At 41.9% G+C, this 24,680-nt stretch overlaps 1 protein-coding gene across 2 annotated transcripts in view; it reads left to right on the top strand.

The window, feature by feature from the left end:
• Nucleotides 1-2: 2 nt before the first annotated feature.
• The window catches only part of cpsf3 (cleavage and polyadenylation specific factor 3), a 49,431-nt gene continuing 24,753 nt past the window's right edge, over nt 3-24,680 (top strand). The window contains exons 1-9 of one of the 2 annotated variants that reach the window (XM_072251202.1): nt 3-108; nt 1,124-1,187; nt 3,594-3,691; nt 13,084-13,212; nt 14,070-14,247; nt 18,865-18,954; nt 20,946-21,096; nt 22,709-22,884; nt 24,178-24,336. In XM_072251202.1, coding sequence (XP_072107303.1) covers nt 38-108; nt 1,124-1,187; nt 3,594-3,691; nt 13,084-13,212; nt 14,070-14,247; nt 18,865-18,954; nt 20,946-21,096; nt 22,709-22,884; nt 24,178-24,336 — 1,116 coding nt within the window. In that variant the 5' untranslated portion in view covers nt 3-37. Of the gene's footprint in view, nt 109-1,123; nt 1,188-3,318; nt 3,473-3,593; nt 3,692-13,083; nt 13,213-14,069; nt 14,248-18,864; nt 18,955-20,945; nt 21,097-22,708; nt 22,885-24,177; nt 24,337-24,680 lie in introns of those variants that run through there. The other variant, XM_072251203.1, reaches the window with a different exon arrangement.

Consider the following 24,680-nt stretch of genomic DNA (forward strand, 5'->3'; position numbering starts at 1 on the left):
AAGCGGAAGCAGCAGCGGCAACCGCGCCGAGTTAAAGATGTCGTCGAAGCGTAAAGCGGAGAATTTGATCCCGGCGGAGGAGAGCGACCAGTTATTGATCCGCCCACTGTGAGTTTCTATCACCGTCACCCGATCCTCTTTCCCCACCCACTGCTTCTCTGCCCTCTCCTCAGGTTTTCTCCGTGTCTCCCCCTCCCCGGCTTTTGCCTTCACTGATAACTACCATCTCTAGCTCTAGCTTCTGTTCATACCTTCATCTCCAGCTTTTGACCCCTTTGATCTCCTATCTCCAACCCTTGTCTCCATTGATCCATCATCTTCAGCTCTTGTCCCCACTGTCATAGGCATTCCCAGCTCTTGCCTCCCCTATTAATTCCCCCCCCCCCCCAATCGCCTACTATGGTCGCCTGATGAGCTGCCAACCACGGCTGTGGAGACCCAGCTGCCCGAAGCAACTGGTTTTAGGGCGACAGTACAGGCTCCTTCACTTCTCAGTAGAAATGGTTCCACCGGGCTTTGTTCCACCTAAGCCATGTGTGAAGGCCAGGAGCTGGACTTGATTGTCAGAGGCGATTTGAGATGCATACCATTGGGAGAATTTAGTGTGTAGTGGGAGCTTATCTCCACTAACACCCACGAGCTATGACAACTTTAAGGAACCTACATCTCAATTTCATGCCCATACTTATCTGCCCCACCCCCCATAACCAGCTCTTGCCCTATTGTCTCACCCCCACCTTCAGCTCTATAGCTGCTGTTGCCTCTGCTTCTTGACCCCTAGTGCCTCCAATCTCAATCTCTTTCCCCAACAGCCCCCCCACCCGTGTCCCCCACCCCCATGGCTGGCTTTTGCCCATATCAACTCTTCACGTTCTCTCCCTGCCTCTATCCACACCCCAGACTGTTGTCTGAACCCCACTTTGAAACTTTGGCCTTTGTGCACCAACACTATGACTTTTGCTATCAGTCCATTGCCACAGTAGTGATGACAGATCTAAAGCTTCGGTTTTAACTGATCTTTGAATTTGATGCAACAATACATTTCTTATTTATGTTTCAGATACAAATGCTTTAATGTAAAATGTATTGCTTTTCCTAAGAAAGTTTTGTTTTACTTCTGTAGAGGAGCTGGCCAAGAGGTGGGAAGATCATGCATCATTGTGGAATTCAAAGGAAGAAAAATCATGGTAAGACTTTATAACAGCCAACATTTACAATTAACTCTAGGCTCATTTGTTAGTGTATTTTTTTAATTAAACAATTTATTTTCTAATACAAATGAGCATTTATTGTAGTTTAGTCCTCAGTTTGTAAAGGACCTATATAAGAAAATTACATTGGACGTCATTGATGTAATTCATACAAGAACACGGGAAAACAGTAAGCATAAACACTAGGCCCCTCAAGTCTAATTTAATATGATCGTAGTTGATTTATGCTGGCCGCAACGCCTGTTCCGTGCCAGTTTCTAATAACCCTCAATTCCCTGATGTTTCAAATATTTATCCCTGTCCACCTTATTGTGATCTGCCTTTCACCATCCTCTGGGACAGAGAATTCCTGCGATTCACTGTAAATCTGGGAGAAAAGTTTCTCATCACATGTTGGGAAAAAATTGCTGCAAGTTACTTCTTTCTCTTGGTGCCATAATGGACGTGGAGAAGTTTATCTAAGATGATGGCAGGATCAAGATGAACTGGGGAAATGGGCTGAGGTACGGATGATGGAATTTAGCCTGAACGAGTGTGAAGTGTTGCATTTTGGGAAGTTAAACCAGGGAAGGGCTTGCACAGAAAATGACAGGGTTTTGGAGAATGCTGTAGAACAGTGAGATCTAGGTGTACATAAGTTCCTGTAAGTGGCACAGGCAGCAAAGTGATGAAGTAGGCATTTGCCTTCATTGGTCCAGGCATTGATTACAGGAATTAGGTTATTGTGTGCAACTGTACAAGTCAGTGGTGTTACCACACTTGGAGTATTGTGCGCAGTTCTGGTCATTCAGCTATAGGAAAGATATCATAAAGTTAGAAAGGATGCAGAGATGATTTATGAGCAGGTTACCAGGGCCAGAGAGCTCGTGTTAAAAGGGGAGGCTGGATAAACAGGAACTCTTTTTTTTCCTGGAGTGAAGACAGCTGAGGGATGACCTTTTAGAGATCTATATGAGGGACATAGATATGTCACAGTCTTTTTCAGGATGGGAAACTAATAAACTCAAAGGCAAACGAGAAAATCTGCAGATGCTGGAAACCCAAGCAACACAGACAAAATGCTGGAGGGACTCAGCAGGCCAGGCAGCATCTATGGAAAAGAGTACAGTTGATGCATAAGTTTGCTGTGATAGGGAAAAAATTTAAAGGGGCCTAAGAGACACCTTTTTCCACAAAAAGTGTTGTTGCTATATGGAACGAACTGATGGAGGAAGCTGTAGAATTCAGTGTTGTATAGTTACAATGTTTAAAAGATATTTGGACAGGCACTTGGATAGCAAGTGTTTTGATGGATATAGACCAAATACAGGTAAGTGGGACTAGCCTGGATACACATTTTGGTCAGCACGGACATTGGGCCAAAGTGCCTGTTTCTGTGCTATTTGATTGTGAGTCTGTACTGACTTTTCTCTCCTCGAAGTGCTTGCACTCAGTAGGCTAAGTTGTGGCTTGGCTAATGATAAATATTTCATCTAATGTCACAATGTAATCATACTCAATATTGAATTGAATTGACTTTATTTCTTACATCCTTCACATACAGGAAGAGTAAAAATCTTTACGTTACGTCTCCATCTAAATGTGCAATCATAATAATTTATAATAAATAAACTCAAATTAGTGTGAGTTCAGCAGTCTGATAGTCTCGTGGAAGAAGCTGTCCCAGAGCCTGTTGGTCCTGGCTGTTATGCTGCGGTACCATTTCCCAGATGGCAGGAGCTGGAATAGATTGTGTTTGGGGTGACTTGGGTCCCCAATGATCCTTCGGGCCCCTTTTTCACACCTGTCTTTGTAAATGTCCTGAATCATGGGACGTTCACAACTACAGATGCACTGGGCTGTCACACCACTCTCTGCAGAATCCTGCAATTAGGGGAGGTACAGTTCACACACCAGGCAGTGATGCAGCCAGTCAGGATGCTCTCAATTGTGCCCCTGTAGAAAGTTCTTAGGATTTGGGTGCCCATACCAAACTTCCTCAACCGTCTGAGGTGAAAGAAGTGCTGTAGTGCCTTTTTCACCACAAAGCTGGTATGTACAGACCATGTGAGGTCCTCGGTTATGTGGATGCTGAGGAACTTAAAGCTGTTTACCCTCTCAACCCCAGATCCATTGATGTCAATATGGGTTAGCTTGTCTCCATTCCTCCTGTAATCCACAACCAACTCCTTTGTTTTTGTGACATTGAGGGAGAGGTTGTTTTGAATTCATTGAGCCTTCTACGTATGGATGAATAATTAAGCACAAACTTGAAGTGAAAGGTGAGTAGTCAAGTTAAGATTAATTTTACATCACAAAGTTGTGGTTTGTTTAATATAAACTTGAAGAGGCTATTGAGATAGATAACTTGTGTCTCTTAATCTGAATTTAAATTTTGTGCAGTTGGATTGTGGGATACATCCTGGTCTTGAAGGAATGGATGCCCTCCCGTACATTGATCTGATTGACCCAGCAGAGATAGACCTTCTCCTTATTAGTCAGTAAGTTACTTTGGCTGAAATTTTGATCTTAGGGGAATAGAGCACATTTGCTTTGCTTTTCCCCAATTACGATAAATTCCATCTGTAAAATGTTGTTAATAGAAAAATGTATTATCATATCTATCATCTCTCATTCACATCACTAAAGCTTTTTCCTCAAGTTTTTGGAATATTAATGCTGAAATGTTTTTAATGATGTGTACATGTCAAAACTATTTAAGGTGTGCACGCGCACACACACATATCAGATGCAAAAAGTAGTCATAGGACACTACATAGCTTCATTACCAAATACTGAAGTGCTATAGTTTTGAAAGTTTCAGCAAACACAAAAATGCAATGAATGCAAATGAGTCCATGGATTACTCCACCTGTTCATTGCAGGATTTGAACAGGAGAAACCCATGACTCTCTATCATTGTGTGCTTGAATTTTGATAATTTGACTAGATGATTCTCAACCTTTTTAAATTTTGAGAATAGAAACCTCATTTATGCAACTCTTGTCTTCATAACGTGTGTATGCCCTGGTATCATTTTGCTGCATTTATGTTTGACCTTTTCTAAGATCATTTCATACTTGTATAGGAAACAGAATCAGATGTAATGTCGCTGCCAAATGTTGTGAAGTTTGTTATGCAGCAGCAGTACATTACAACACAAAATATTATTGTAAATTACAGTAAGAAGTATATATGTATTTTTAAAAAGTTAAGTAGCGCAAAAAGAGAAAAAAGAAAGTCGTGAGTTAGTGTTCAAGAGTTCAATGTCTAATCAGAAATCTGATGCCAGAGGGGAAGAAGCTTTTCTTGAATCATTGAGTGTATGCTTTCAGGCTCCTGTACCTCCACCCTGATAGTACCAATGAGAAGACAGCATGTCCTGGGTGATGGGGATCCTTAATGATGGATGCCACCATTTTGAGGCGTCACTCCTTGAAGATGTCCTGGATACTGGGTAGGCTAGAGCCCATGATGGAGCTGACTGAGTTCACAACTTTCTGCTGCTTATTTCGATCCTGTGCAGTAACACCCCTCCCAATCCCCCTAGTATACCAGATGATGATGCATCCAGTAAGAATGCTCTCCATGGTACCTCTAGAAATTTGTGAGTATCTTTGGTGACATACCAAATATCCTCAAACTCCTAATGAAATATATCTGCTGTTGTGTCTTCTTTGCAACTGCATCGATATGTTGAGCCCGGGATAGATCCTCTGAGATGTTGACGCCAAGGAACTTGAAACTGCTCACCCTTTCCACTTCTAATTCCTTGATGAGGACTGGTGTGTGTTCCCTCACCTTAACCTTTCTGAAGTCCACAATCAGTTCTTTGGTTTTAATGATGTTGAGTGCAAGGTTGTTGCTGTAACACCACTCAACTAGCTGGTATATCTCGCTCCTGTACACCTTCTCATCAACATCTGAATTTCTGTCAACAATTGTGTCATCAGCAAATTTATAGTTGGCATTTGAGCTGTGACTAGACACATGGTCATGGGTGTAGAGAGAGTAGAGCAGTGGGCTAAGCACACATCCCTGAGGTGCGCCAGTGTTGAATATCAGCAAGGTGGAAATGTGATTTCCAATCCACAGAGACTGTGGTCTTCCAGTGAGGAAATTGAGGATCCAGTTGCAGAGAGAGATACAGAGGCCCAGGTTTTGGAGCTTTTTGATCAGAACTGTAGGATTGATTATGTGAAATGCTGAGCTGTAGTCAATAAACAGCAGGCTGACGTAAGTACATATTAGTATTGTCCAGGTGATCCAAGGCCCATGAAGAGCCAATGAGATCGCATCCGCTGTAGACTTCTCATGGCATTAGGCAAATTGCAATGGGTCCAGGTTCTTCACTGTTAGGAGTCTTCACCATCCCCTTTGACCTTCCCCCCTCTGAAGCAGAATGTTTTGTCCTCAGTAAGGGGGACCTTTGTCCCCCTGCCCCACATCTCAGTGAGTTTCGTGCCCGCCACGCGCTGAGCTCTTCTTCTTCCACCGCCTCCTTCTTTGGCAAGGGCTCCATGCCACACCGATAACCCCTTCTTCCGTCTTCAACCCGTCTCCTCTTCCTTGGCACCCTGCTCTTGTCTTTTACCTGCTGTGGATCTTTTTATTGCCAATGCTGATGGGACATCAACCATCTTGACTTCACCACTCCTCTCTCCAATTCCAACCTCACTTCTTCCGAATGCTCTGCTCTCCACTCCTTCTGCACTAATCCTATCCTCACCATCAAACCTGCAGATAAGTGGGGTGCTATAGTAGTCTGGTGGATTGACCTCTACCTTGCTGAGGCCCGGTGACAACTGTCAGGCACCTCCTTTTACTCATCCCTTGAGCGGGTTCCCAGTAATGAGCACCAGGCTATTGTCTGCCACACCATCACTGACCTTAGTAGCTCTGGGGAACTCCCTTCCACTGCCACCAACCTCATAGTTCCAGCACCCCGCACCTCCCATTTCTACCTCCTACCCAAGATCCACAAACCTTCCTGTCCAGGTAGACCCATTGTTTCTGCTTGTTCCTGCTCCACTGAACTCATATTTGCATACCTCAACTCAGTTTAATCCCCCTGGTTCAGTCCCTTCCTACCTACATCTGTGACACTTCACACATTCAGCTCGTGTTTCTTCCTTCCCTCATCTTTTTCTTCCTGATGAAGGGTCTCAGCCCAAAACATCGACTATAATCTTTTCCATAGGTGCTGGCTGGCCTGCTGGGTTCCTTCAGTATCTTGTGGTTGTTACCTGGGTCCAGGTCCTTGCTTAGGCAGGAATTGATTCTCGCCAACAACCAACTTCATCCCTGTAGATGTTAGTGCTACTGGACAATAGATGTTAGGGCAGCTCACCCTGCTCTTCTTGGGCACTGGTATGATTATTGCCCTTTTGAAGCAGGTGGGAATTTCTAACTAGCATTGAGAGGTTGAAAATGTCTTTGAACACAGCTGCCAGTTGATAGGCACAGAGCCTTACTAGGTACACCATCGGGGTCTGTCACCTTGAGAGTGCTCACCTGCTTGAAAGATGAAGTCTCTTTCAAGAGGGTGAGCATTGCACTGTCCATAAGGTCTGAAAGAGAAAGCTCTGTACAATTCAATCATTACTTCCTCAGTTTTGTGTTCTCGTCTTGATACATAAGCAATATTCTTCTAGCTGTTTTGATCACTGACATTAGCTTATAATGATATGTATTTGAATCCAATCCAAACAGCCTCCTGGTTACCTTACCCACTATATTTTGCCTGTGACTCACTGTTCCCATTTTCTATTGTAACTTCTCCTTACTTCGAACTTAGAGTTCACCATAAACCCAGGAATGCACCCATGAAATATATGGTGAAAAGCTGAGGATCTAAGATAGGGAAGTGAGCAATCATTAAGTTCTGGCAAGCAGAGAACATTCTTTTATCTTTCTACCTCCCAGACAGTGAATTGAACTGTGTCCAGTTCTGTATGTTGAGATTTTACCTAATCACTTCTCAATTCCTATCTGAAGTGGTTATTTGTAGGTTTTCCGATTGACTCAAAAGCAGCAGGTGTATGCTTACAACAAATGTAGTCTCTGCAGATTTTATAAGGTGCTACAAACTTACTGTAGATTTGAGACTGGTAAGTGAGAATTTTAAAAAGCTATAGATGAGGTAAAACCTATAATGCTAGAAGTGCTCAGCAAGTCAGATAGATTCTTTGGAAAGAGAAACAGTTAATGTTTCAGAGCCAAAGCTATTTTCAGCATTTTCTGTTTTTATTTAAGTTACTGGTCAGATTGTATTTATGCAAATAAACTTTTTCAGCCTGATGTGTTAGATAAAAAAGAATCTAGTGCTTTCCCAGCATATATGATGACTAAACTCTTAGGCTTCCAGCCAGGTACCGGTATCAATTTTAATCAGTGTCATCTTCATCAGGAAAGATGTCTGGACATGTCTAGTATCTATACCCCCGTCATCCGTCCCTCCTGATTGGTTAGTCTTCATCCAATCAGGTTTCTGCTGTCCCACCTTGTTTACAATCAAATCCCAGTTCGTACTTAGGGCAAGACCTTCGTCTTTGTGCACGCAGAGCAGCGTATATTGGCCAGACAGGGTGGTTGGTAGAAACCCTCATCAAGGAGCACAGGAGTTGTATCTGTCTCAGTTATCTTGAGAAATTGGCGGTAGCAGAATATCACATTCGCAATGGCCCTAGGATTGATTTCGGCGGCACAAAAATACTTTACTGCGCTGATGAAGGAAGCTATTTAAATAAAACTAGAGGAAAAGAACTTTAACAAAGACGAAGGTCTTGCTCTAAGTTAGAACTGAAATTCAATAGAAAACAAGATGGAATAGAGAAAACCTGATTTGGATGATGACTAACCATTCAGGAGAGACGGACGATGATTATAAATACCACCGGATGAGATGTGCCCTGATGAAGATGATGGACTTTATCATCGAAGCGTGAGTTAAAATGGATGCCTGTAACTGACTGGAAGCCTGAGAAGAGTTTATTTGTGATATGTTAGATATTATCGTGCATCAGGTTAACCTTCTAGAAGGGATTCCATAATATGTTTGGGATTTTTTTTCCAATGAAATAGTTGGTTAGTTAGAACTTCATTGTCATTGCTGAGGACAACGAGATTGCAGTGGGGCTTCCCTTCTTCCACCATCAATGCTGCCCTCACCCACATCTCTTTCATTTCATGCACATCTGCCCTTACCCCATCACCCCGCCAGCCCACCAGGGATAGGGTTCCTCTTGTCCTCACCTACCACCCCACCAGCTGCAACGTCCAGCACATAATTCTCTGTAACTTTCGCCACCTCCAATAGGATCCCACCACCAAGCACATCTTTCCCCCACCTCACCCCCCACTTCCTGCTTTCCTGAGGGATTGCTCCCTTTGCGACTCCCTTGTCCATTCCCTCCTCCCCACTGATCTCCCTCTGCAAGTGGAACCAGTGCTACACCTGCCCTTGCACCTCCTCCCTCACTACCATTCAGGACCCTAAACGGTCCTTCCAGGTGAGGCGATACTTCACCTGTTAGCCTGTTGGGGTCCTCTGCTCCATCCAGTGCTTCCAGTGTGGCCTCCTGTATATCGGCTAGACCCGACGTAACACTTAAGCTCAGAAAAAGTGGGATCCCCCAGTGGACACCAGTTTTAATTCTACTTTCCATTCCCATTGGACATGTCAGTCCATGCCGTCCTCTACTGCCACAATTAGGCCACACTCAGGTTGGAGGGGCAACAATTTATTTTGTCTGGGTAGCCTCCAACTTGATGGCATGAACATTGATTTCTCATACTTCCTGTAATGCCCATCTCTCTCCTTCACCATTCCCCATTCCCATTTCCATCCCTCATCTTATCTCCTTACCAGCACATCAGCTCCCTCTAGTGTTCCTCCCCCTTCCCTTTCTTCCATGGCCTTCTGTCTTCTATCAGATTCCCCTTCTCCAGCCCTGTATCTCTTAGACCAATCAACTTCCCAGTTCTTTACATAACCCCTCCCCTTCCTGGTTTCACCTGTCACCTACTACTTCATATTTCTTCTTCCCCTTCCCCCCACCTTCTTAATCTGACCCCATCTTTTTCCTCCAGTCCTGTTGAAGGGTCTTAGCGTGAAACATCGACCGTTTACTCTTTTCCATACCATCTTGGTTGGCCTGCTGAGTTCCTCCCGCATTTTCTGTCTGTCGTTTGGATTTCCAGCATCTGCAGATTTTCTCTTGTTTGTCATTGCAGTGCTACTCCATTCAGTGTGAAACAGCATATTGGCAATTCAATTACTAAAAACATAATGACTACATTTAACATAACGGGTGGGATATTTAGAATGATATCTAAGTTACAACTGAATTAAAAACAAACAACTCTAAGTTTAAAAGAAACAGTGGCTGCTCCATCCAAGTGTTGCACTTGCCCGTGTTATAAAATATGATTAGATATAGCATCAAGAATTAAAGCTGAAATTCAAAAAAAAATACAAAGAGCTCTGAAGTCAAGGGGAGGTAGCTGCCCCAGTTAAACCCAGATATTACAAATGCCATATATTGCACCTAGAGATTGTCCATGGTGCCGATGGACTATGGGAGGGTAAGTGGGAGGCTTTGTTCAGTTGCATGACAGCCCTGGGGAAACTGCTGTTTTTCAGTCTGGATGTCCGTGCAGAGATGTTTCTGTACCTCCTGCCAGATGGTAGGAGATTGAACAGGTGATTACTGGGGTAGGATGAGTCCAGCACAATATTGCAAGCCTGGCATAGACAGCGTGAGTTATAGATGGTTTCTTCTGAAGTCTTGATCACTCATTGAAGTGCTTCCTGGTCCATTTTGTTTCAGCTAGTGTACCATACTGTCATAAAATAGGTCAGTATGCTCTCAGTAGCACATCAGTAAAGTTTATTAGTAGATTTTGGAGCAGATTTGCTCTTTTTTAACTCCTTAGATATTATAGGCAGCACTGAGCCATCCCTTCTATTAAGGAGGTTTATTGGTCCAAGTGAGGTCCTCTGATGTTCACCTTCAAGAACTTAAAGCTGGAGATCCTTTCCACTGCTTCACCATTTATGAGTAGTGGAGCTTGTTCATACCTTCTTGATTTCCTGAAGTCGATAATCATTTCTTTGGTATTGGTAGTGTGATCTGCAGATTTGCTGATGAAGTTGATGATGCAGGCAGGGGCTCAGTCACAGTGAAAAGAATGTAAAGGAGTGGGCCCAGTACACACCCCCGCAGTGCACCAGTGTTCACAGTCAGGCAGGTTGATGTGTACGTGACTAGCCTGACTGTGGGTGTGATTGCTAAGAAAGCCGAGAATCCAGTTGCGGATTGATGTATTGAGTCCCAGGTTGTGTACTTTTAATGGGCACCTTGGTAGGGAGTGTGGTTTTGAAGGCAGAACTATAGTTCATAAAAAGCATTCTTGTATCGGTGTCCTTATACTCTAGGTGTTCCAGTACGGTGTGGTGAGCAATGGAGGTGGCATCATCAGTTGATCTGTTTGCCTTAGCCCAGAGTAGCAGGGATGGTGTTCTTAACGTGGGACATAACTATTCTCTCCAGGCCCTGGGCAGTAATGGGTGTGAGTGCAACTGGTCTGTAGTCTTTAAGGCATTTTACTGCTGACTGCTTTGGGACTGGGATGATGGTTGCTGTTTTGAATCATACAGGGACCACAGCAGGGGACAGAGAGAGATTTTTAGTAAAAACCTCAGCGCAGTCCCTGAGGACCCATCCAGGTGCGCCGTCTGGTCCAGCTGCACTGCTTATGGAGAGTACGTCCCACCTCGTGTGCTCCCTGTCAGCACTGTGCCCTTCTCAGGTGTACAGGCATTCATCACTGGTTCAACATCATCCCTGTCAAACCAAGCAAAGACGTTGCTCAGCTCCTCAGCTAGTGTGGCATCACTGTTTGCAGGGACAGGACATCTTCCCCGTGATGGACCTGATGCCTTCCCATATGTGTGGCTAGGGTCGGTGACGTTATTGAAGTGTGTCTCTAGCTATTTTGATGCCTGTTTTAAGTTTGGACCTGGCTTCATTGTATGCTGCGGCTTGAGTGAATCAGTAAGCAGCATCTCAAGCCCTGAGCAACTTTTGGAATTTGTTGTTCATCCATGGCATGTGACTCAGGAATACACAAATGTCTTTATTGCTGGTGATTTTGTTACACCAGGGGTTTCCAGCCTTTCTTACACCACAGACTAATACCATTAAGCAAGGGGTCTGTGGACCCCAGGGTGGGAACCCCTGGTGTGTTTGATATAGTGCCCGACCTCTGATTCAGTTCCCAAATGATGTGTTGCTTGACATGCAAGCAGGTTCCAGTGTGTGCACTTGAAACAGTCCTGAAGTTGAGAGACAGCTTCCTCAGGCCGTACTGTCACCGACTTGGTAATTGCTTTTGTGTTCCTTATCACTAGTCTTTAGGCTGGGGTTAGAAATAAAGGCAGGTGGTCGGACAATTCCAGGTGAGGGCATGAATAAGCCCTGTATGCCCCCACAAAATTGGTGTAAATCTAGTCCATTGTATTGTTGCCCCTTTGGGGGCATTTTACATTCCAGCAAAATTTAGGGAATACTGTCTTAAGGTGGCTTGATTGGAATCACTGGCTACAATGAAGGCACCCTGAGAGTGGGCAGACAGTTGCTTATTAATAATATCTAATTTGATGTTGCCTTGTGCTGGAATATGGACCGCTGTGATGTAAACAACTGTGAATTCTCTTGGTGGATGGAAAAGCCTGCACTTTAGTGTGAGATATTCCAGGTTGGGACAGTAGTGACTATCATTGATGACAGAGTTCATGCACCAGGCATTGTTGGCATAAATGCATCAACCACTGCCTGATTCTTACCAGAATCTTGCGTTCTGTTGGCCTGTTAGGCTGTGTGGCCTGCTAGCTCAGTAGCTGCATCGGGCACATTATAATCCAGCCAGATTACAGTGAAGATCATTACACAGTGGTCGAGTAAATTCCTTTGCGTGGTAAGTCTCAATCTGAATTTCATCCATTTTATTAGCAATCAATCGGGTGTTTGCAAGGAAGGTGCTTGGAAATGGAGGCTTGAAGGTGCAGCTTTTAGCCTAACACAGATCCTGGCTCGCTTAACACACTTCTGCCTCCTCTGGTTGTGCTGTTTGCCAGCATCTCTCAACTGGGGCTGCTGTCCAGGCTTGCCCCTCTGTAACATCATGTGTTCCGTGAGAGTGAGCTGAGAGCTCTTAATACACATGATATTCAGAAATTCCTTTCGGCTATATCGTAGAACGCTTGCCTGATGTGGTGAACTTGAAGCCACTGTGACTGTGTGCCTCCATCTTGTAGCAGTGTCAAAGTAGATTAATTATCTTCGCCTTACAAGAAAGGTGAATCTGTTTCTGGCTGAGATGGTAATTCCTTTGAAAAGAGAGTAAAAGAGCCGTTCATATAAGTTAGGTACACCTTGGCTACTTCCATCATCCACAGGAGAATATTCCAGAATTTATTTTCTCTGCTATTTAACAAGTTTCTGTGTAGAAATCATTTGGTTTGAGGTAAGTATTTAATATGCACGGTTTTATGCTGGATGAAACAGACTAGATGGACCAATCATCTTTCTCTATCTTGTATCTGCATCTTCAGTTATATTGTGTTTGCACCTTCAATTATATTGGTTTGACATGTACGTGCCATTAGAAATATTTTACCATCTATATTCTAAACAGTTAAGGGATGGAGTTTTAGTGATGCGAGCAACAAGGAAGACATACTGTTGTTAAAATAAATACTGTTGTTAAAATAAGTGAATAGCTTGGGTCATGTTTTACAGCAATGGCTTTTGTTTGCAAAGACTAAATACTGATCCAACAATATTTATGTACAATTAACCTTTCTGTTGTTAACATGGTCATTTATTAGTTTCCATTTAGATCACTGTGGTGCACTTCCATGGTTTCTGCAAAAAACAAGCTTTAAAGGCAGAACCTTTATGACACATGCTACAAAAGCAATATATCGCTGGCTGCTGTCCGATTACGTCAAAGTCAGGTGAGAGAAACCATCTATTTTTCTCCTGCTAAGTTAGTCGTGCTGCTCTGATGTAAGTTCACAACCTGAAACATCCACACCCATGCTTCCTGATCCGCTGAGTTCTGTCAGCATTTTGTTATTCGTGATGCCAGTATTTGCTGAATCTTGTATCTCTCTCATTTCCAATTTTCAGTTGATGTCTAATTGTCTTATTTGCTCTGAAATTTGAATGAATCTGTACAACCAGCAGTGTGATTTTATTTTATTTCGTGATACAGTGTGGAGTAGGCCCTTCTGGCTCTTCAAGTGATGCCAACAAACGTGATTAATCCTAACCTAAATATCAGGAGAATTTACAGTGACTAATTAGCTTGCCAGTAGGTCTTTGGACTGTGGGAGGCAACTGGAGGGGACAGAGAAAACCTATGCATTCCACAGGGAGGACATACAGACTCCTTACAGAAGAGTCCCGAATTGAACTCTGAACCCTGGAACGTCCTAGGCTGTAATAGTGTCGGGCTAAGCACTATGCTGTTGTGGCGCCCCTACCATGGATTTGGATGTCATGTAATGCAGGCACTTTCAGGCCTCAGGATTCATTAAGTTCACTATGTTTCACTTCAAATATTCATAGAAAATTTACATTCAGGAGGAGGCAATTTAGCCGTGTGCATAAGTAATTATCCAATAATTATACAGGTCCATGGTCCTGCACATTTAAGTACTTTTTAAATGTGATGAGGTTTTATGCTTATCACCCTTCCACCCTCTGGGTGAGAAAACTTTTCTTAACTCCCCTTTAATGCTTTGATTTATGTGAGCGCTTGATATCACAGTGGACACATTTATGATTAACATTTTTTTTTGTCATTAAGTAATATCTCTGCAGATGATATGCTTTACACAGAATCAGATCTAGAAGAAAGCATGGATAAGATTGAAACAATCAACTTTCACGAGGTGAAGGATGTGGCAGGTATCAAATTTTGGTGTTACCATGCAGGCCATGTCCTTGGAGCAGCCATGTTCATGATTGAAATAGCTGGGGTGAAGGTATGTAAAAATACACGTATACACAAGTGATAAATTACAGAAATACTCTAAAGCAATGGTTCCCAAATTGTTTTAGGTTACCGCCCCCTTGATTCCCAGACCACATTCCCAGTGCCACCCTCTCCCTTTTGGCCCTTCACTTAAAAACTATGAAGAATTTTGATTTACCATGCACAGTAAAAGAAAATAGGAACAGCAAATTCAAAGAATTGGCAAATAATTGTAAAAAAAAATTCAAATCTATTTAGAGCTACAAATAAAATTATTTCTGTAGTTAATTATAGTAAAAATAAATACATCAAATATTTTAGATTGTACATTAGTAGAAACATAGAACACAGAAAGCATACAGCACAATACAGGCCCTTCGGCCCAAAAAGCTGTGCCCAACATGTCCCTACCTTAGAACTACCTAGGCTTTACCCATAGCCCTCTATTTTTCTAAGCTCCACGTAGCCATCCAGGAGTCTCTTAAAATACCCTATTGTTTCCGCCTCCACCACCGCCAACGGCAGCCCATTCCATGCACTCACCACTCTCTACATAAAAAAACTTAACCCTGACATCTCATCAGTACCTATTTCCAAGCACCTTAAAACTATGCCCTCTCGTGCTAGCCATTTCAGCCCAGGGGAAAAGCCTCTGACTATCCATACGATCAATGCCTCTCATTATCTTATACACCTCTATCAGGTCACCTCTCATTCTCCGTTGCTCCAAGGAGAAAAGGCCAAGTTCACTCAACCTATTCTCATAAGGCATGCTCCCCAATCCAGGCAACATCCTTGTAAATCTCCTTTGTACCCTTTCTCTGGTTTCCACGTCCATCCTGTAGTGACACAACCAGAATTGAGCACAGTACTCCAAGTGAGGTCTGACCAGGGTCCTATAGAGCTGCAACATTACCTCTTGGCTCTTCAACTCAATCCAACAATTGATGAAGGCCAATGCACCATATACCTTCTTAACCACAGAGTCAACCTGCGTAGCAGCTTTGAGTGTCCTACGGACTTGGACCTCAAGATCCCTCTGATCCTCCACACTGCCAAGAGTCTTACCATTAATACTATATTCTGCCATCATATTTGACCTACCAAAATGAACCACCTCGCACTTATCTAGGTTGAACTCCATCTGCCACTTCTCAGCCCAGTTTTACATCCTATCACTGTTCCGTTGTAACCTTTGACAGCCCTCCACACTATCCACAACACCTCCAACCTTTGTGTTATCAGCAGATTTACTAAACCATCCCTCCACTTCCTCATCCAGGTCATTTATAAAAATCACAAAGAGTAGGAGTCCCAGAACAGATCCCTGAGGCACACCACTGGTCACCGGCCACCATGCAGAATATGACCCGTCTACAACCACTCTTTGCCTCTGTGGGCAAGTCAGTTCTGGATCCAACTATTCACTACCTCATTGCTTTTTCGTCTTTCAGTTAAATGGATGGGCTTGGTGCAGTGATATCAGCTTCTCAACATCAGGCTGATGTCACTAGGAAGTCTCAGGTCCTCATGCTCAGTAATATGCTGTCTGTTTCATTGCTTTGAAAGAGGTTGAGCAACTGCACTGAAACTGCGCTCCACTAAAAGTGATGTTGGAAGGGCAATAAGGAACATATTGACCTTCTTCCACACTGCAAGGTAGCGTTCAGAGATTTCTTTCTTGATATAATTTTTAGACTCTCGGCTTCAGCTCAAAGTCATTTTGTGAGGAGATCAGTTCTTCCTCCATTCTTTCTGTTAATTTCTCAATACGAGTGTTCAAGAATGGAATTATTACCCAATCTGGAATTTGAATCGAGAGAAGATTCTGGAACCTGTCTGACATGTCTATGCAGCACACCCAGAAGGGCACAGTATACTTGAAGGTCATCATCTGGTATTCTTTCTTTTGGGTTAACTTGCACAGAAATGTGCAGATGACTAATTTGATTTGATAAGATTCACATCATTGCAATGTCAAAGTAAAATTTATTATCAGAGTACATATATGTCACCGCATACAGCCATGAGATTCTTAATATTGCGGGCATACTTAACAAATCTATAGAACAGTAACTGTAAACAGGATCAATAAACAACAAACTATGCAAATACAAATATAAACAAATAGCAATAAATAACGAGAGCATGAAATAACAAGATAAAGAGTCCTTGAAGTGAGACCATCAGTTGTGGGAACACCAGCAATAGAATGAGTGTAGTTATCCCCCTTTGTTCAGGAGCCTGATGGTTGAGAGGTACTAACTGTTCTTGAACTGGGTGGTACGAGTTTTGAGGCTCTTGTACCTTCTACCCGATGGCAGCTGCAAGAAAAGAGCAAGGCCTGGGTGATGAGGATCTTTGATGATCGCTGCTGCTTTTCTACAGCAATATTTCATGAAGATGTGCTCAATAATTGGGAGGGCTTTGCCCCGGGGCAGATTGGGTGGCAACCTTGCAGTTTCTTTTGTATTTGTTTTTCATGAGGATGAGTTGCTAGCTCGATGCTCAAGCCAGTGTGGCTGCAAGGAGCTGGCCGGATTCCATTCCAGGACCATTCTACTCAAAGTCCGGTGTGGATGCCACTACACCACTGGCAGGCGAAATTAGTAGTGCCATGCCTAACATTCTCGAATTGATTACTGAATGCAGCATTTGAGTCTTCAAAGAATTTTATCACAGTTTCAAAAATCACATAAAAATCATCTCTGGCAGTTTCCATTTGAGAGCCATATGACTTATGTTTGCAACAACCATTCAGACTGTTCATCATTCACAAAACAAAGCTCTTGAAATAGTCGAGAATTGAGAGCAGGGAACTTGATTTTATTTACCACTATGATAACAGTATTTAATGGTTTGTGCAACTGATCACATAGGTTTTTTGTGACAAGATGTTTTCTGTGAGTTACACAGTGATTGGTAAATATGTTAAGTACAGCTTTTTCAAGAAGACATTAACCCCACGGTGGCACCTTGTCTTTTTCCATCTGTTACACAAGCAAGAATGTTGATGAGCGAAATGTCCTCTTTGAAAAATTGTTCAACAACATCAACTATTGATTCCCCCTTCATATTTGTTTCTAGTCCCTTTGGAAATAATAACTCTGAGCCATGCTTTCATCTTGTATGAAGTGAACATGAAGGGATAAGGGAGAAGGCAGGAGATTGGGGCTGAGAGGAAAATTGGATCATCAGCCATGATGACGATGGGCCAAATGGCCTAATTCTGTTCCTATACGTTATGGTCTTATGGAGCATAACTAAGAAGCAAAGATTCATGCCTGTCAAAGTTGACCCATCGAACTGTAGAGCAAATTCTATTGTGCTAAGTATGTTGCATAATCTCAGACATTTCATCTACTCATCTTTGAACAGAGTTAAGGCTGAGTGGAATCACGTTAATTTTTAGTCTGGTGACAATCAAACCTGTACTTAGAACCGTCCTTACTGCTGGCAGAATCAATTCTGTTCCAATTGTAAGGGGCTTTCCAGATTTAGCAATGAGCAATGAAATGTTATATGAAGCACACAAACCATCACTATTTTGTTGGGAGTTACTGGCAAACATGTTTTGAAATGTTTTCCATTTCTCAGAGTTTCTACAAAGTGATTGAAAATAAGCCAAGTTCTTGTTTGCTTTATTAGTGTATATTTTCTTCAAATGTTCAAGGAGCCTTCAAATGCTGCGAAGACCATTCAAAAGGGCAGATTCTGAACTTCCCACCATTGAACACCATACCCTAACACACCATGTGATTATTAGAGTATAGGAATGGTATTAGTTAACACTATACTACTGTAGTGAATGGCAATAATGGGCGAGCCAGGACTGATTTTTCAGTTCAGATTTCTCATGATATGCCAAATTCAGATGAAATCATATTGCATTTCAACAACTATAACACACTTCGAGCAAATTCTAAGAGATGAGGTGATTATGTGATCATTGTAATCAATTATAAGGCACTGAGAATAGAATGTTTATAAATAAGTAATTTGTTTCTTAAATTAAGCCTGTAATCCCTCAGCTGCCCCTATTGCTACCAAGCACTTCCCCCACTGCTCCCTTTATCTTTATCGTCCTCTTAGAAAGTCTCACCGACCCCAGGTCACCCACTCTGGGAACCACTGCTGTAAAGAAACAGGTATAATGATGACCTATCACTCCTACAGTAATCTTTCAACACTTGATCATTTATATATAATTAATGATTTTCTGCGTTTTCACAGGTTAAAGTGCTGTGTTTAAACTGATTGTATAATAGTGATGGAAAATAGTAGGCCTATGACAGCAAATGCTGAACTGATAGAAAGTATAATGATGTGGATCAGAATATTTTGTCTGAAAGTTATGGATATTCATAAATTTAGTGTGAGGCTTTATAGTGATACCACTAATACTAAAATGCATTGTACAAAACTGAACTCAGTTACTGTATATCAACGTCTTTATTTTAGAACTTTCCATGGAACACTGGAATTTTCAGTGTGTGTTAAAGTAGAGCCCATCTATTGTTAATTTCTTAAGTGTTTTTAGCAAATAATATGCAGAAGGAATTTTTTCTCATTCTCAATTACTTTCGACTTTGTGATCTTTATGCTTATCTCAGTTGTTCTGTTGCAGATTTTGTATACTGGAGATTTTTCCAGACAAGAGGACAGGCATTTAATGGCAGCTGAAATTCCCAGTGTCAGACCTGATATACTTATTATAGTAAGTTACTTTATGTCATTCAGGGAATTGTAATGATGTCACCGGCACTGAAATGTGTGTACTTGAATGTGAAATATTATGGCAAATGATTACTCCAAATTTTAAAATCAAACTATCAAAATGAAATCTAAAATCAGCAAGCACTTTATCAAATTTTAGATTCAGATGTACATTAAAACATGGAGTGAAATGCCTTGTTTGCATCAACAACCAACGTACCCAAGGATGTGCTGGTAGTAGTCCGAAAATGTGCCACATAATCCAGTGCCATCATAGCTTGGCAAAACGGCAAAGAACATAAAACGGAACATACCAAGCGAGAAAGCAACAATGGCAAAGCAAGCCCCATTCCTCCCTCCCACCCACTGTGCATATTCGCAGTCCCCTAGTCCCAGGACAGGCTCTCTTTGGCCTTTAGCCTCCAGCAGACTTGTGGATTTGCAGACACTGGGCCTTCAGCTACTCAAGAGGATCTGCAGGCAGGCTCCTGCCATCAGGTCTTGACTTTCAGATTTCTGATTGACCTTCATGCTTTGATCTTCGGTATCGATCTAAGACTTGCCAGTGACAAGACCTGGAACACTAGGCCTCAGACTCTGATGTCACTGACGCACACCTAGGGGTCCCTGATAGATGCCAGAGCTCAGTGCCATTTTTTCTAGAACTTCTGGCGATTGAGTTGTGTGTAGATTTGTTAAGAGAAAGAAAATACTTGATGCATGGAAAACATTATTCAGTTTATATAAATTACGGTATCCTGTTGTCTCAGGTTCTGCTAAATAACCAGCACCATCAGGTTTTACCTCTGAAGTTCCATAAAACAGCAGGATTTCTTAAAATCACACCTGGTTGCCAATCATTTGATTACAAAAGATGATTGGACTATTAATTATGACCCTGAATATCTGTAGTAAGTTTATTGTTAAAAAACAGCCAGTTCACTACATGGTGATGCTCAGGGAAAGTTCCAGAGATTTGAAACTGTTGGCATCTGTCTTTAGCACATCTATAAAAGTGCATGTCATTAACAGGAATGTTTGGCTCATTAAGTCACAATTAAATGATTCCCAAGGTCATCATTGCACTACAAAGATGTCTAATGGTTGTAGTGAATGAAGTGAAGCCCTAGTGAGTGAAGCTCCACCTGAGGTTGTATACACAGTCTTGGTCTCCATTTTTAAGGAAGGATAAACTTGCATTTGAGGCAGTGTAGGGTAGGTTCACCACATTAATTTCTGAATTGACTAAAGAGATGTCTGAACAGTTTGGACTAGTGCACACTGAAGTTTAAAGGAATGAAAGATGATCTTATTAGAGCAGGATCCGCAGGGTGGATGGTGAGAGATTGTTTCCCATGGTAGATGTGTCTAGAATGAAAGGCATAGTTTCTGAATAAGAATGACACTCCCCCCCCCTCCCCCCCCAAACCACCACCACCATTTAAGACAAATATGGAGGATTTTCTTCCTCCAGGGTCATGACTCTTTGGAATTCTTTACTCTGGAGAGTTGTGAGGATGACATCATTGAATATGAAGATTGACAGACATTTGAACTGCAAAGGAGTCAAAAGGTGTAGGGAGAGAACAGGAAAGAAATGATAAGGAGGATTGAATCAGCTCTTATGGTCTTTTGGAGGTGGCTTGAGAGGACAATTAGCTTGCTCAAACTTCTTAATGTTTTCATCTCTAAAAGTAGAGGTCAAAAGTCTCAAAATTAATGGTCAGCATTCAGCAGCTTCCCCCAAATTCTACCTCTATGGGCTATTTACAACAGCTAATCAACTTACCAAGGATAACAAGTCTTTGGAATTCTTTACCTAGGAGAGATGTGGCGATTTGCTTGTTGAATAATACGGGGTTTGTGCTAGAAAGTAGCTCTGAGGTAAATAATTGAACATGGCAACAAAGGCCAAAGAGCTTCCTGCTGATTCAGTCCTTCATACTTCATGGTCATTATATTTTCAACACTGGTATTTCCAACTTTATACAGGAATCCACTTATGGTACACATATTCATGAGAAACGTGAGGAGCGTGAAGCTCGATTCTGTAATACCGTACATGATATTGTGAACCGCGGAGGACGCTGCCTCATCCCTGTCTTTGCTCTAGGCCGGGCCCAAGAGCTGCTACTGATATTAGGTGGGTGTAAAAGCAGATTTGTAATTTATGCCTCTTCTTATTTTTTGTTAGTAAATTCATATAAAAAGTAGATGAAAACATTTAGGGGGAGCTATAATCATAGCATTTATCAATAATAATTCTAAATTGCAAAGATTAGAGAAATGTTCAACTCTCCTGTTTGAGCAAATGATGCTTAATTCTGCATTAAATGAAGATGGTCTTTGCTAGCAAAAATACTTTTCAGATATTTGATGAAGTGTCTCAGCTTGAAGCGTCGACTGTTTATTCCCCTCCTTGGATGCTACCCGACCTGCTGAGTTCCTTCAGTATTTTGTGTGTGTTACTCTGGTTTTCCAGCATCTACAGAATCTCTTGTGTTCAGATATTTACTTTATCATGAGAATCCTTTGGTTGATCCTTTCTGCCAGTCTATTTTACAAATACTACTTAAATGCTGATTAGGTGCGAAAGGGTATGGATAAGTCAAATAAAGTTGAATATTTCACTTCTTGCTTAATGGTGCAATATTGTGATTCAGGGTTAAATACTAGAAGAGCAGCTGTGCTCACTACTTGCTCTTTTGAAGCTCGGTGAAGCTGGAACTGTACAGTAAAAACTTAAATCACAGTCATATAGAGCATGCATGACTGACGATGCTTCATCTTTTCTTCTTTGCCTTTCTGTGGCCTTTTGTTGTATAATTAATACTGAATAACTGCTTTCTCAAGTCGAACTGGGATCTTTGACAGCTGTAGTGTCCTTTTTGATTTTGAACTAAACTTCTGACCCGATATCCCCTCCAGCATGTAGTCTGGGTGCTTTTATTAGCATTGCATTACCCACCTTCATTCCTAACATTCCCCAACCATCTTGAAATGCTTGTTTATAACTTTGTCACCTGATATGATTATTCCAATGCTCTTCTGCCCAGGGTCCATTCTCCACTAAGTGTGAGCTTATCCTTCTATATTGTTACCTGACCCTGTTGTTCTGTGGTGGCACTTGGTTTTCCAATGTCATACATCAAAAATTACCAACCACGTGCTCAAAGCCTTTCAGGACTTTGCTCCTTCCTATTGTTATAGCCAGTACGAAATAGAGGAATGGATATGTCTGAAACATGCGAGAGAAGAGGGTGGAAGCAGATACGATAACAACGTTTAAGAGCCATTTAGGAAGGCACATTTTGCTGCCCTAAATGCCAGTGGTGTAACAGGCAGTGAAACCAACAAGATAGGCACAAATACAGACAGGCAATGGAGATAAAATGGCAATAAACCACATGCAGATGGATGGGGTTGGTTAAAATTGGTGTGGTGGTTGTCGCAGGCATTGTGGGCTGGAAGGCCTGTTCCTGTGCTGCAACACACACAAAAGTTGCGGGTGAACGCAGCATCTCTAGGAAGAGGTATAGTCGACATTTCAGAGAGGTACAGACCCTCCGAAACGTCGACTGTACCTCTTACTAGAGATGCTGCCTAGCCTGCTGCGTTCACCAGCAACTTTGATGTGTGTTGCTTGAAATTCCAGTATCTGCAGATTTCCTCGTGTTTGCTGTTCCTGTGCTGTACTGAATTGAAAGATGCAATAAAAATGGAAAACTTACTATTATTTTACTTACACATAATAGATGAATATTGGCAGAATCATCCTGAACTACATGACATCCCCATCTACTACGCCTCATCCCTGGCAAAAAAATGTATGGCTGTATATCAAACCTACGTCAATGCCATGAATGAAAAAATTCGAAAACAAATCAGTATTAATAATCCTTTCGTCTTCAAACACATCAGCAACCTGAAGGTAAGAGGATTATTGCAAACTGAATTCAGCTGACATATATGGGAATTCTCAATAATGCAGTATGTCCTTTTTAAAATATAGTGGATGCTGATTAATTAGGTCACACCAGGACCAGTACATTTTGGCCCAATAAAACAGCTGCCCCAATTAGCCGAAGTTACATGGAAATAGTTCAAAAAGTATTTAAAAAAAGATGAGCCACAATTTAACTGAGTGACAGATTATGCATTAGAATGAAAGACAGAACAAATTAGAACACTGCTAGTACAACTGGTGGTTCTCTGTCATATTCGACGATGACAGAAACCTGTGTGGGAGAGTTTTTAAAGTAGAAAAGCCGTTGCACTGGGGCAGTTCCACTTTCGACCTTAGAGGCCTGGGTCTAGTGGGATGAGTAGATGTTACAACTAGTGTTTTCCCTGGTTGAATTGGATAATCATGACGACTTCTGTGCCTCGTCATGCACTTAGCTGTCCATGGAGCATTGCTGGACTGCTTTCCTGGTAGTTGGGTCTTACTGTTGATCTCATCCGCCCAGTCCGCTGGAGTTGACTTCACATGTTAGCACAGGCATGTCTCTGTCTCATCAGGGAATGAGACCCGCTGGCTACTCTCACCTAGTTTAGTCCACCTGCTGATGCAATGTAACGCCAACTATCAGTGACAAAGATGACTGCTTTTCTCCAAGTACGTTTATTATCAAAGTATGTATACTATATACAACCTTGAGATTCATTTTCTTACAGGCAGCCACAAAACAAAGAAACCAATTTTTTAAGAAAAACATCAAACACACAGTGTGCAGAGAGAGAAGAAAACAATTTGTGCAAACAATACAGTAACCAAATAGCATTCAGAACTGAAGTTTATGAATGTGAGTCCACAGACACGGCCAGTCCAGGAGCCCATTAGCTGCAGCCCATAGCCTCAGTTCAGCTCAGAGATGAGCTGAATCAGCTGATTAAATCATTTTCCATTTTTTAGCTTCAAGTTAATCGGGCTGATTGTAGGTGAAAATGTTTAGGCATTGTCAGCACATTTCTTAGTCGGAACATAAATCACAAATTATCCATAGGCAATCTGCTTCAGGAAGTTGTAATGGTGGCTGGAGAGAAAATTGACAAAACATTCATTCAATGAAATCTGATACAATAATGTTTATTTTCTCATTTTTATGCAAATGTGATGTATCTTTAAAACAGTAGTGCACTGATAAATCAGTGTATTGAGTAACAGAGATTTTGTGATAATTGACGATACTTCATTTTCTACAATGCCATTTTCTTTTTGAAGAGTATGGATCATTTTGATGACATTGGTCCAAGTGTGGTGATGGCTTCTCCTGGTATGATGCAAAGTGGTTTGTCCAGGGAATTGTTTGAAAGCTGGTGCACTGATAAGAGAAATGGCGTCATTATTGCCGGTTATTGTGTTGAAGGTACACTTGCTAAGGTAGGCAAAGTCAGAATGCATGCTTCTCAAAATGCATATTTTTATTTAATTTCAGTTGAATCCAATTGTTCCACATTTTGGGAGCTTAAAATAAGTCACTAATGTCACAATGTTAAGTTTACAACATTGGCTGTACTCCTACAAAATGCCAAGTGACAGCTAAGCATTTCCTTCTGTAGAAGAAATATTATTTGAGCGTTGATTTGTTGCTATGCTCCCCCCCCCCCCCATAGGTATTGGTACAGTACTGACCCTCAGATGTTTTAAAGAAAACAAGCCAACATTGGTTGTAATGTCTGTCCTTACTAGCCCTCTTGTTCATTTGCTATTGATACTAACTGGTG

Source organism: Mobula birostris, chromosome 2 (genome assembly GCF_030028105.1).
Source record: "Mobula birostris isolate sMobBir1 chromosome 2, sMobBir1.hap1, whole genome shotgun sequence".
Classification (NCBI taxonomy): domain Eukaryota; kingdom Metazoa; phylum Chordata; class Chondrichthyes; order Myliobatiformes; family Myliobatidae; genus Mobula; species Mobula birostris.